This window comes from Hippoglossus hippoglossus, chromosome 6 (assembly GCF_009819705.1).
Source record: "Hippoglossus hippoglossus isolate fHipHip1 chromosome 6, fHipHip1.pri, whole genome shotgun sequence".
Classification (NCBI taxonomy): Eukaryota; Metazoa; Chordata; class Actinopteri; order Pleuronectiformes; family Pleuronectidae; genus Hippoglossus; species Hippoglossus hippoglossus.
In genome coordinates, this window is record NC_047156.1 from 19,307,876 (window position 1) to 19,322,745 (window position 14,870).

The 14,870-nt window shown below is 43.3% G+C and overlaps 1 protein-coding gene across 1 annotated transcript in view; it reads right to left on the reverse strand.

Moving 5' to 3' along the window:
- Positions 1-3,001: 3,001 nt before the first annotated feature.
- Positions 3,002-14,870, reverse strand: part of kcnq1.2 (potassium voltage-gated channel, KQT-like subfamily, member 1.2) — a 176,822-nt gene continuing 164,953 nt past the window's right edge. Inside the window, exon 19 of the mRNA XM_034588885.1 lies at positions 3,002-4,969. Within this exon, the coding sequence (XP_034444776.1) occupies positions 4,823-4,969 (147 nt within the window). The 3' untranslated portion in view covers positions 3,002-4,822. The remainder of the gene's footprint in view (positions 4,970-14,870) is intronic.

The window sequence follows — 14,870 nt, forward strand, 5'->3', positions numbered from 1 at the left end:
GTCCTTCCAGTTTCACGCCAGAAATGCTCTTCCCGTCTGGGGGAAAAGTCCCCCAATAATATGACCTATATACTGTCGGCAGCCCCCAAGCCATGCAGCCTTTCTTTGCTGCCCCCCCCCCCCCCCCCCCCCCCCCCCCCCTCCCCTCCACCTCCAAAGTGTGCCTGGACCTCTGCGGCAGCCGTAACAACACATTAGCAGCAGTCACACTTAGCATAGCCAGCCCTGGGTGGGGTTTCTGTTGCTGGCTGGACCCAGGATGTGAAACTGAGCAGCTCAGACGGATCTTTGGCTCTCGAGCGGGCCTGGGTTTGTGCTGTTGTTCTTGGCCGCAGAGATTTTTTCCTCTGGCCATGCATGGGGAGGGGTGTACGGCGTGGTGAGCCACAGGCATATGGTAAAGGGAAATCTTGCAAGGCCAAAGGTCACGGGGGTCAATCTAACCTCCCGGCCTCTGGTTGATTTATTATCCCGTGGGTTGATGTCCCGATGCTTGGACCAAACAGAGATGGGGTCAAAGGGCATACTGTATTTGCTGTGAGAGGCTGCATCAAAAGTTGGGGATAAGGGGACACGTAGGACCCTGCAAACAGCGCACAAGGTATTGTAAGACCATTTAAAACAAGGAACTTCACCGCTGCTGCATTCCCCATAAGGACACCATGGAAACCAAGTCACTACTTACATAATATGAGGGCTTACCGTGATTCTGACATGTAAGAGGTGCTGCTATATGCTTGTTATTGCTTGAGTTAACCTTGGCTTTCAAACTGCCTACATACCATAATCATAAAATGATCTAAATAATTTTTTCATCAGCCAATAATAACACTATAATCCAAACTTCCAATCATCTCTCTTCCCTTTCTGTGAGAGCTGGGGTTTCTCTCTGTAGTTGCAGTTCAAACGGGATCACAGGTGTGTTTTTATTGGGTGTTTTACGATGGTTTTGAGCCGGGACTAAGCCAATCAGAACAAACTGGAACAATCTATTTAATGCCCCAAGACCAAAAATGGGAATATTCTATGGAGAGGTGGGCGGGGGAGGGGGCAACAAGGTACACCAACTGTCCTGCAGGCAACTGCTGGCCCCAGCTATTTAGGGACAGCTCCTGACGTGGTGCCTGGCATCAGCTGCTACATTGTTTGTCACACACACACACACACACACACACACATATGCACACACACCTGTTGACTCATATCTGCTTTCATATAGCACTGCTGGGCCTCTATACACGCCTGGGCCCCTCTAGACAGGTGGCCTCCAAGTACCCCCATGGTGGGACGGCGCAGCCACACAGCCTGACAGCTACCACCCGTTCACCAGCCGCGGCCTCCCTGCTGAGCCTGGTGTGTGTGTGTGTGTTTTTCTTTATGGGCCCAGCCCATCATGGGTAGTACATGGTATGAGCCACAGATCCAGACACACTGCTTTACACCTGTTGCACACCACATTTCAAGTCCATTACACATGAGATTTAAGACAACCTGTTTTACACACACAACATGAAAACTTGTTACTGTTACCACAGTTGTGGCTGATCGCTTGGCCAGATCACAAATCTGATTTCGGTCTGTCTTGGTTGTCCTGGGTTGCGTGCCGTAGTGTCCTTGGGCAAGATACTGAACCCCTAATTGCCTCCGACGGCTGTGCCAACAGTGTGTGAGTGATCTGTGACAGAGAAAGGGCCACACATAGCTGCACTGTATGAACGTGTGTGTGAATTATAAATAAAAGGTGTGCTGTAAAGAACCGGTTTACACCAGCTGGTTGAACACAACCTGCCCAATGTAAAAAGAGCAGACAGTTGAAGTAACAAAAAAAAGATTTAGATTCGACATCAACAATTTTGCTGCATCTTGTCAAAATACCAGTATTAAGGTCAGACAATTTGGTACCGTAGCATAATTTAATTCATTTTATCTAAGATGTGTAAGTTCCACAATATGTCCTTATTTTTTAACTTCGGCCTCCTTTCAGCAGCATAATAAGAGCTCTGTCCTGTCCTGAGCGTGGCTGAGGTGACCGGATCAAAGACGACATGGACGATCAGCAAGCCTCAGAGGGTCTCTAGCGTTTCATGACCTTGCATGAGTTCCCCCCTCCACATGGATTTCACTGTCCAGTGTCTGTGACAGTGTGGCCCTTATATGCTCCTTTTAACTGCTTTCTCAGATCCTCTTTTAGGTTGCGCTCCCGTGTACTTCTAACATCAAACTGTCTTTTGAAGTCGGGAGTCTCTCTCTTCTCTCTGTCTCGCCGTAAGATGAAAGAGGAGTACGGGGCGACATGGAGTGGCCTCAGCACACGGAGGTAGCCATGGGGTCTCTCTCTCCCTCTCTTTTCTACTCTCTCTCTCCCTCTCGCTGCCAAAATCCCCTTGAGGTGATAGAAACCAGAAGAGGACAAAAGGCAGTGGAGCACTGCGGCCCTCCGGCCCATGTAGTCTCTCTGGCTAATTGAAAATGGCTTTTGCTCCTCTTTGCTCTCTGTCCTCCTCCTGCCTCTCTCTCCCCCCTGTTTGTCCACCCCTCTCCAGGGACAACCCCTCTCTTCCTTCCTCCCCTCTCTCCCTCTCTCAGCACTGGAGCGTGCTGATCTTGGGACATCCCCAGTATTTTTTGGCCTTTCACAGCAAATATAATTGAGAGGTAATACGAGACATATTCTCCTTTTCCTCCGCATGCCTCATTCAATGGGTTATGGAATATTGGAGTTCAAAGTGGGCGCGGCGAACGTGTATTTCTTCTTTCTCTTCTCCCCTCGTGGTGATTGCAGTGGGAGAGGAATTCGGCGAGATGATGAGCCGAGGAGATTTTATTTGGATGGAAACTGTGGCCTGTGGCTTACCTTGACCCGGCTCAGCTCCGGATTTTCAGCAAACAGCTGAGAGAAACTGCGAGACAGGTTTCGCCCTCCAACGAAAGCAAATTATGGAGCAGATGAGCTGGTAATCAAATTCTCCCTGAGCCAAGAGAGCGGGCCAGAGCGTAATGAAATGGGAGTTTTATTATTTACAGCAGAGCCACATTGCAGAGGGTATGCGTGAATATCATTTACAATCATTTCCATCCATCTGTACAACGGGAGCCTCGGCCTGTGTTTCTCATCACACCGACAAGCAGACATGTTCCGGGTTGATCTTTCCACATGATAATAAATACAGTACAATAAGGCAATGTTTCTATTTACATCTCTTATAAAACTGTACAGCAGATCAGACAGGCAGATATGTATCAAGGTCTGTCACAAAATTAGAGTTTATTCAAAATACAACCACTTCATTTCCTGGAAGATAAATAATATCCAATCACTGCAAAAATTGAAAATACATGCTGGTGCAGAGAATCATTCTCTCCTCTCCCCTTCCCTTGTTCATCCCTCTTTTGTGTGTGCATCTGACTTTTTAGGAATGTGAATGCTATAATTACGGGAGGCCTTTCAAACAGTAGCTACATAGTTATGTTATTTTCTATTTTCTATTTCCTACATGCCTCCGTGTCCAGTCAGATAAATACAATGAATACGGGAGCACAGTGAGAGCATTGTCTTTTTACTCCAAACGTGGGCTCTCAGCGGTAGCCTGATATTTCCCAAACGTTTCGGACAGAATCGGTGCGCCCGCTCCTCCGAGCTTGAATTCTGCACATTTTCCAGTGTTTCTTTTCATTAGAAACTCACATTGAGTGATCTCCCCTTACAAGGAATTCAGCACTTCATTAGCTCAGAAGAGAAAAAAAATAATCAGATGTCTAATGGGGGCAAATTTATTTCAAATTGCACACAGCAGAGTGAGCCCCCCCCCCCCCTGAAGAGGGTAATGGGGCATATTAAGCCTGGTCCTGGTGCAGCCTGTGATCGATATGCATTTGAAATCTCTCAGTGAAAACCTTGAGCAAACAGAGGCCGTGCCATAACTTCTGACTGTATTTCTGTAACACTGCACCAGGCCCTGTCTTGGCAGTTTGGCTATTTTTATTAGCCCAAACGTAGCTGTAAATCAGCACCGCGTTAACCACCCCCACCCAACCCACACACATTTCTTTAGTTCCATTTCTTTTTACTCCAGCCTTCCGGTCCCTGTAACGCAGGCAAAGTCAACAGATAATCTGCCTTTCCCTCCTCGTGTTATTTGATCACTACTAACAAACAGCCGCCGCAGTCTAAGTACAGTTAGGCTAGATGGATATGTGGCTATAGAAATAACCCTGTTGTGTACTTGGTGTGGATGGTGCCAAGATAATCAGACGGATTTGAGGAATGCCTCTGCCATGGCTGGATTCTGGGTTTTTCTCTGTGTCTTTGGGGAACTCGGGTGCTTTGATTGCATTACGGCTTCATTACTGGGTTAGTTAGCTTTGGAATAATATTTGGAGTGCAGGAATGCAGCTCAGTGACAGGCCACACATAAATTAACATCATCTGAGTAGTGTGATTATGAGGCTAATGTAGTGAAATAAATTCATGTGGCGTGTCGCTGCACGGAAAAGACAGAGGGCCCACAATGCTGGTGCAGAGGAGAGAGCTGCATGTAGAAAAAGAGAGACCCTTACAGGCCTATAATCATCAGAAAGTCAACTGTCTTACAAAACCACTCTCTGTGGTTCTATGCATCCAGTTGTTCTCTTCTTAGGGGTCGAAGGCCTTGGAGTTTTCGAAGAAGAAGTGGGAATGGAGTTCGGAAAATTCAGTTGCCTTATTATTTTTGCGCAAGCCCCCTGTATTGGAGGCCAGGCTGTGTATGTGTACTCGTGCCCTTTGTAATTGTCCTTTGGTAATGACATCATCATACCCAGCAGCACGCCCGTCTCCATGACATCAGGGCCCTTCATCGATGCTGGCACCCATGCACTTCTGGATGGTCACCCTGCGGATGGAGGGCTTGGACGTCAGCTGCGGTTTGGGCGAGAACTGCTCCTTCAGAATCCGCAGGACTGAGTCCATTTTCTGGTCCATCAGATGAACCTGGATTCAACACACAAAACAGGCCGAGTCAGCTGGATGCCTCCGGGATACATACTCTGCACATACAGCATAGACCTGCGTTATACAACAAAGAATGTCAGCGAGTTTGTGCTCTTCTTTCATATGCTGCTGCCTCTTTAATGTTGCCATATACCAATGACAGAGCAGCGCAGAGCAGGACAGGGTGTAATGACATGTTAGTCTGCCAGTCGCTGTCTACATGCTAAAGCCACTCATTACAAAAGCTGTTGAGCCATATGATCCCTGGGCGGACACACACACACACTCACACACACACACCCACACACACACACACACACACACACACACACACACACACACACACACACACACACACACACACTGCTGTTGTTTACACGCTTTCCCAACTGCAAACACAGGTGTGTCACCCAACAGACACATCTCCGACAAGGTGCAGCCAGTCTGACCACAGTGTGACAGCACATGAATGTCTCCAACTGTGTGATTGAAGTACAAAAACAGAACCAAATACATGCAGATACTGTCAGGAGATCTGCATACATACACACCCGGACACATTCACGTACAATACGCACAATTCTGCACACAGCCTTCAAAGGGATTTTCTACATCTTCACAGCCTTGGCCTTGGTTTTACCTCTATACTTATCTAGTTAGCCCTGCAGAAATGCTTGCACACCACACACACACACACACACACACACCAATATCTTCCAATGGCTCCAGTGGATTCAAGAAAGCAGAAAAAATGATAGAGATGGCGCTTTGTAAATCAAAGACTAAACAGCGAAGCACATCAAAGAGCCATAACATCTCATGCACCAGGGGCAGAACAGTCAGATTCAGACTCCCGTCTTTACAAGACGCTGATAGCGAGCGAGCCACTCCGGCCCAACTGTGCAGTACTTTTGGCAGGGCACTATTCGGACAGTTAACATCAATGGCATTTTCATAGGCTTAACGGGTATATGGCCCCTCTTTCTCCCCGTCTTTTAGTGCGTGTGCCTGATGGGCTCTGACATTTTAATGGCAGAGCAGGACATTCAGCAGCTATTATTGTTGTTGAAATATGAGCCATGATCGGAGGCACAGATCTGGGATATCAGAATGTGTTGCAGAAAAGAAATGATTATAGTGATTATAAGTGTTTTGTCGAAGTGTCTAACAAATCTATTAGTTTTGCTTTTTTATAATGAGCACAAATCTCTGTCAACAACTTTCTGAAATGGGTTTCCAAGATCTCATTACTGCAAATGTTTTGTACATCTCCAGTCAAACACAGCACAGATTGTCAACTTGAGGTCAGGAGTATGGTCCTGCGCAAGAACACTGGCTGCTCATGAGACCAGTTTTCATCACTTACTTGTAAATGATGGATTGCTATGAAATATACAGTATAATGGAGCAAGAATAACTGGATATTGACCCTTTTTGCTCAGGTTCACTGATGTTTCACCAACCACAGTACTTTCCTCTGAGATTTTACCATGACCTAAATAGTTGCGCTAAGTAGACGAAGCACGCGCTGGGCCCGGATGAAGCTTAGAGAATAATAGGCTATCATAAACATGTTGAGCAGTAATCTACAGACGTATCAACATTCTCGTTGGGGCTTAAAAAGGATCAGGCATTCCTCCTGCCGTGTGTCTGAACAGAGTGGCCCACAGGACTCACGAGAGACAAGAAAAACATAATTAGTTAGGCGTGCTGCAGACACACTTTTTTATTATTGCCACTAACTGAGTGTGTCTGTGTGTGTGTGTGTGTGTGTGTGCTTTCTGGGTGTGCATATGGGTGAAAGATTGTGCAAGTGCATGTTTATTGAATGTGTCTCTGGAGGTTGTGAGTGAGTGTGTTGCAAGAGTACATCTCCTGGTATTGTGGATGTGGGTGAGAGAGATAGTGTAATTACACTGAGGTGTGTGTTTGTCTGTGTGTGGGTCTGTCAGTCAGAGAATACCTCCCGGGAAAAATGTCAGAAAAAAGAGCAGTTAAGGTTAAGATGGTTAAGGTTAGAGTTAGGTAAGTAGTGGTCATGGTGAGGGTTACAGTAAGTCTCCAAAAGATGAATGCAAGGTTAAGAATAAGGCTACATCCATGTAAACTCTGCTACAGATACGCCTGGTGTCCACACTACTCTGGAGTTTTAGAGACGCTCAAACTTAGAAGTTTCGAAACATTGCTCTTTTAGTTTGAAAACTTTGGGACTGCATTTTAGTCTGGACGGGCAGAAGTAGAGATGTTTGGAAACAATGACCTTGGATACTCAGATTTGCTGATTGGGTCATTTTTGTCAAGATATAGCCTTCGCTAATTCTGCAGGCTCCCTAACCCAACCCTCAACCGCCATTAGCCCAAAAAACTGGCCACCTTAGACTCCTGCGTTAGCTTCAGTAACAGTTCCACCTCATCGTCGGTCCGAGAAAAAAAATCCCTGCTCTAACTTTTCCTAATTGCTGTTTTCAATTTCTGGCCTAGCTCTTTCTGCGCCTAACAACCAAATGCTTCCTGTTTACACGCAAGTGGTTGATTAAAATTGATACAAAGCCAAAACGCTTGTGCGGACAGAGATTGTTTTAGTTTGAAAACAGTGTAGAATAATAGATGTAGCATTAGAGACAAAACAAATGAAGGTGGACAAAATAAAACAGATACATTACAATGATCAGGTTAACGGATGAGAGGTAATAATGGCTTGACTCATATTCATTACTGGAAGTAGAGTCTGTATTGTCCGTTATGCAAATATCCTGTTGAGGCCTACGTTCAATGCTGGGGAGTACTTGAGTACATTGTTGTTCTTTGCCAATAAACCTTCATCCTGTGCTTGACACATAGTATTGTATGTTGTCATGATTTCTGAGATGTGACCTAATTTTGCAGAGCTTACAACAGAAGCAATTATTACAGCTACTATTGTAAATGGCCTCAGGTACTATTTATACTTCATTTTCATCTTACAGACACAAAAGGCTCCAACATGGCATTTTGTATCTCTATTAGCGGAAAGAAAGTGGGAACCTTTGACATGCTTTAGGGCTAGTTTGTATTTTGTAATTAAATATGGTTCACTGAGTTGCCTTTGGCATTTTAGTGCAATGGACACAAGGCTCCTGAAACTGGTATTTACTCTTGGGCCATTGCATTGGGAAGGGTGTGTTCTTTTTCAAATTCTGTCCACCTTATGTAGTGTGTAGTTGGGTATCACCACTGCTATGTCATACAAACACATGTGATCGAGTGACAGGTGATGCTCCAGCTGTCCCCGAGCCTCGATCTGACCACAGACAACACATGAGACAGTCACAAACAGGCCTGGCACTTCAGCAGCAGGGCTTTCCCCTGACCCCAGATAAGGTCCCTCTGACTGAGTCCACTCACAGACACAAGGATACATGTTCTGGTGCTTTTCAGCTTTGCTGCATAAAAGTCAATTCAAGATGTATACAATATTTTGTAAATGAAAATTTAGCATTTGTTTAAGTTGACATTATTTTCTTGACTGTTTTTCCCAATTTCTAAACAAACTGAAATGCAGACTCTTGTAACCTTCGGGCATGACTGCCTTTATCACTAGATGAGTAATACAGAGGATGTAATAAAGCAGTGATACAGTAGTTAGGAAATAGTTATATAACCTTTTTATTCGACAAAGATAAAAAAGTCTTTTGGATTCACTGAGGATATATTGTCTCTCAAAACACTGGAGAAAGATAAATTAGATATTGGTTGAGACTAAATTATTTTTATCATCAATGAAAATGCCCTTCATTTTTCCCCATGATATCATCCAATAGCTTATTTTGTCCAACCAATAATTAATTACCAAGATTTCCTGTAACCCTAACCCTAACCCTAACTCTCTGTGCTGATCTGTGACCTGTACATCATGAACCTCCAGTCATTGCAGCGACTGGTGGAGACATGAAGTACAGGGACAACAGCGGGGAGGACAAAGAGCTCCTGTTCACACAGGAACACCCTTCCTGGACCACCTTCCTGCCCTCCCCTGGGAGTGACTGTCTGCTATCTGGTAAACTGCAACAAACACGAGGAGACAAACAAACGCACATACATTATGTACACACACTTGTTTGTGCTACTCCCCCTGGCAGAGAGCAAACAACAACCAAGCAAGGAGTAAACAAGGGACAACATCCTTGTTCGGACATTAGCTGAGGCCAAAAAGCTGTAGGCAAGAGAGTAATAATGGAAAACTAATAACGACATGGTGACAGCAAACAACGGAGTGAGACCACTGGGTAAAAGTCATCATCAATCCATCAATCAGTCAGTGAGTCAATAAGACTTTATTTGTATAGCACTTTAAATACAAACACATGGTAAGATGACCTGTTTTATACGATGAAAACAATACTCCATCCATACACAAACCAAAAATATCATAAAGAAAAGACTCAATAAATACAATTTAATTTTATCTTAACATTTTCATTCAAAATAGATGAATAAAATAATAGAACAGTTAAGTTTACTGAAGTAAAACCAGAGTAAGAGAATATAAAATAAAGGCAATCCAGAAAATAAAAAATTAATAAAGGGATGCAATTATTTAAATGTATTATCTATTTACCTTTACAATATTCTAATACTATAAAATAAAATAAACAAATAAATGCATAAAATACATTGAATTTAAGGTAGCTCCTGACTTTACTCCAGAGACGTGGGCTACAGTAACAAAAGGATGAGGATGTAATTAAAAGGTCACAACCAGAAGACCTGAGGCTTCTATAAGGTTCATAGGATACAAGCAAATTTGATAAATAGGTTGGACTAAGATCATTACGAGCCTTAAAAAAAAACAATAAAAGGATCTTTAAAGCTGTAGAGCTGTAGAAAATTCTTAATGCGCCATAACCTGATATCTAAAATAGTCTAAAATTAAAAGGGGTCATCATGAGATATCAATATAAAGCTGTGTGTCATCAGCCTATCTATGGGAATAGATGCCTTGATGCAGTGAAGTTTCCAATTGGCCGCCTGTAAAGATTAAAAAGTGTATAGGACCCACAATTGAACAGAGAGCATCAACTTCCCTCAGAACACCTTTTTTTCATCCACACTGATGCTGGTGCACATTAGGCAACTGAAGCAGCCGGAACAAAAACAAGAACAGTGACCAGCCCATGTGAGACATACAACTCATTACATCATCCATGGACATTTGACACAGCTTTGCTTTCTAAACCTATACTGGAGAATTACTACAGATGTTGTGGGGCCAAGCAACATTTAAACAACTTTATATTGTTTCTTCTGCCAGTGCAATAGTTTCCAAACGTTTCCAGAGGTGCTGAATATGTCAGGGTGAATTATGTGAAATGTGTATAAGATGACACTGGAAAACAACTGGTATATAGTGCTTTAGTGCCTTATTTCGCTTTGTGCAACACATACAAAAGACATGGAAATACACTATTCTCACTATGCTATAGGCTGCTGTATATTTTTCCTGAATTTGCATGGGAATTTTGGAGGGAAATCAGAGTTAAAAAGGTAATTTAATTATCTCCCTCTTTCGTAAGAGAAGAGAAGAGAAGAGAAGAGAAGAGAAGAGAAGAGAAGAGAAGAGAAGAGAAGAGAAGTCTATAATTTACTATGAATGTAATGTAGAATGGCAATCCTTCACTGACACTCAGTCCTCTCGAGCTGGCCGGTGCTGATAGAGCGATTCACACTGCCATCTGTTGGGGAGATATAAAGCCTGGAGAAAAGCTAAAGTGCTGCTTTCTCTGATCCCTGCCAAACTCTACCATTGCATGATTACTGACACATGGAAACATGACATGCTGGGTATGGATATGATGAGATACTGGCTGAGGTAGTGTGTGGTAGCCTTGACATGTCATGAATGGTAATTAGGTGTTGTGAAGTGGAGTGGCTTGTTCAGCAGGGAAGAGAAGGCCGATGTATTCACTGTATAGCAGAGTCCTGGCTGGAGTAGATAGTCTTTCAACGCGCGGACACAAAAACACAGGGACGCTGTAAACAGAGACACATTTATGTTCCCTTCTAGCGCTTTCTCTCTGATGGTCACCTTGAGGAGCACTGAGGAATGGAGGAGGAGTGAAAAAGAGAGCAGAGTGGAGGAGACAGAGGTGCGGGGCTGCCAGAAGGATAGACTACCAGCTACTGGAATGTGTTGGCATCTATGTCCGAGCAGAACGTGCTATTCAACAAAACAAGATTCCTGTCATTGAAATGCTCTCAGTCACACAGAGACAATGGAGACGGAGCGGGAACACAGAGAGCGATAAGGCCAGAGGGAAACAACTGCACAGGTCACCGTCCTTGCATGCTATAGTGAATGTGTAATGCATTTTCCCCCCGCCGCTGTGACCTCAGACGGCCTGAAGCTTTGGGCTGTGGAACACCAGACCGTATTAAAGCATAGTTTTTTTTCTCACCTTTGTTATGACTGTGCTTACTCACACAGCACAAGCATGACTAACATGATGTTTATTCCAAATGGAAAGGAATTCTTTAATATCCCCATTGGGTCCTTCACTTTCACAACATGTTTTTTCCCATAATTGACGTCTAATTTCCCCGTTAACAATATGTCTGTGAGGTCATTTAAATTCACACTGCCACATTCTAGGGATAAAACTAGAACTACTGCACTGCGGTTGTTTGTCTCCGTGATTCAGTGCAGTTTCCGTGTGCATATTTGTACATAATTTTTTCCCAGAATTATAAAAGGTCACTTTGACCTTTGATCATTGAAACACAGTCACTATGAAAATCTTAGTCTGAGTGACAACTGATCAAAAGTTGATCAAATTTCCTCAAGCACTCTTGAGATATTACATTCAAGAGGCCAAAAACATGTTTCTGAGGCCACTGTGACCTTTGACCACTGAAATCGAAACAGTTAATCACTGAGTCCCAGTGAATTGTACCACATGTAATGAAATTCCTTATGGGCAGTCCTAATATATATCGAGGTCAATGTGACCTTGACCTTTTACCTTTGACCCACTCTATTCAGGTCATCCCCGAGTCTAAGTAAAAGTTTGTGCCACATGTAATGAACTTCCCTTTGGGCAGAAGGGGTGAAATGGGATTGAGCCTCAGTGAACGTTTGTTCGAAGACATTTCCTCAAGCTGATATCAAGTTGTGTTCAAGAAAAAAATAAACATGCTTTGTGAGGCCACCGTGACTTTGACCTTTGACCAAAATCTATTGAGTTAATCCTTAAGTCCAAGTGAATGTTTGTACCAAATGTGAGATGATTCCCTCACAGCGTTACAGAGGTATCACCTTCACAAGGCAAAAATGGTGCTTTGTGAGGTCACTGTGACCTTGATCTAATAAATTCATCCTTGAGTCCAAGTGAATACTTGTACCAAATATGAAGAAATTCCCTCAAGCCATGAGATATTGCATTCATGGGATTAAATATAGATTAATTTTCAAACCTGCATTATTTTCATCCATGTTTAGTGTCTATCTGTCATCTTCGTCCTCCCTGACTTCTGGCACATAACTGTGGTTCTTGGCGTGTTTCCATCACCAACTGTAAATCAGTGGAATAGTGTATAAGCCATTAGCATTAATGCGTATCGCAGAGTGCCTGTGTTTCCCATGAAAAACAAATGTTTACCTGATCTAAAAACCATTGCTCCTTCCTTCACTTTTGTTCATGTTCAGTTACACTATAGATCTAAAATATTAATGTAACAGAGTTAGAAATGTACTTTATTTATTTTTATTTAGAATTTTTTTTTACACTATAGAAAATGTGAAAACAGCCAAATCATTCTCCATTCAGCATGCTATTAAAAGCCCACACATAGCTCATGGGTAAACATAGCAAAAAAATCACAATCAATAAAACCACTACAATAATCCTACACCTTTGTGTAATCAATTAAATTAGCCTGCCTTTTTCTTGGTAACAGATATCTCATTGTGTTACACCTGTATATTGTGTTTGCCTGTCCAAGCCTAATATTTTGACTGAATAAATCTAATGTCAGAACAGCTTCAATTTAATGTTCAGTTAAAACATTGGTGAATATACGCCCAGGTCAGGTGGCAGGCGCCTTGTATACGGAGGTTAAAGTCCCCATGCAGTGGACACAGGTTCAGTTCCAACCCAGTTTTTGGATCTTTCCTCTCACTGCATTCGCTCTTCTCATTTCACACTGAAACTGTCCTGTGGGTGAAGACACAGTGGCTGAAGTTATCTTTAAAAAAAGCTGTTCTATTCAATATTTTGTAGATTAACAATGATTACTATGTGTAATGATGGAAACACATGAGAAACCCACAGAGGAATCTCCTCTGACTCAATCTCATTTAGAGCTACAGAGCTTTTTTCATCTTTAAGCCCATTGTTTTTGTTTGACGGGCCTACACCTCCACTCTCACCACTGTAACCGAACCACTTCCAGCTGCAGGAGGCATCTGTCTCAGCAACAACAACAAAACACTTGTTGCACAGTATAATTGCACAGTACTGCCCATGCTGCGTACCAGACCAGATGCAACATCTGTGAATATCAGACTAACACTCATCAGATTAAAATATGTCCCCAAATTAAAACACAAGTGCACTTTCACCAGGTGAGCTTAAAGCCTGTTCCACTGCCCCCATGTGACCAAACGAATCAGTGCTCTCTGTAATGACATTTAGACTCAGATGGTGGACGCTCCTACTTCCTGTTAATCGGGTGCTTGTCTTGAATAGACAACAGTTTAATGCCACTGTTTTGTTTTATCCACTCACAACAGTAAGTTTATTTGAAATTAAAAACGAGTTGAAATAATCACTTGTTCAGTGAAACATGGAGACTGTTGTCATTTAAAATCATGATCCATCCCAGATATCCCGTAAATCCTACAGTTTAATCAGCTCACTACAGCATAGGGTCAGTTCAGGTGAAGTTTTCTGCCTCTGCATAGATCCCCCTGTGCAGCTCAGCCAGACTGCCCTGCCTGCTCTTTGGGTTTCACCTACACACAGACACACACAAACACAGACGAGCACACACACACACACACACACACACACACACACACACGATCCAGTGTTTCTCTCTTGACACAATGGACAATGCAGAAAAAGCAACAGAGGGTGTACACACTGGCCTCGCTGGTGGGCCAATAACAAGCTTGCATTACACAGAGGTCATCATTATCATCACTGTGACAGGGCCGCATGAATGGAGAATGGAGATCAGGAGTGTGTGTGTGGGGGGGGGTGGGGGGCAGAAAGAGAAAGTAAAGAGGGAAATAAAAAAAAAAGAAAAGAAAAAGCCAGAAGAAAAGGAAAATAAATTTGAAAGCAGGGAAAAAAAATCTGACACTGGTGGCTTTTGTCTACGGAGGTTAACACACACACACACACACACACACACACACACACACACACACACACACACACACACACACACACACACACACACACACACACGGACAAAGGAAAGTCAGCAGGCCACAATTGTGCTGATATTTTAAAAAGAATAAATCATAGACTGTACATCGAGATAAACGACGTAACAGCTCCCTAAAAGTGAAGCCAAAGTGTCTTGATTGCCCCCGGTGGCTTGCTGCAGTATTGGTCATACATCCCGCCTCCTTCATGTCAGTGGATGGGACTGCGATTATATTTGTCATTTTAGGTATCACACGAATGTTTGGTCGAGTGTTCATTTTTCTAGTAAGTTTGATTTTAATAATTTGATCCTATAAAAACAGGGTGTAATGTTACGATTGACAGCTGAGACTGACTCACGATTGGTCGAGTGTATGTATCAGTAGCCCCCACCCCCCAACTCACTACTGCACAGACTCTGGCTCCAAATGTGCAAGATGGTAGCGTTCGATGTTTTAGCTTCATTTCTGGATAGTGTTAGGAAGTGGAGA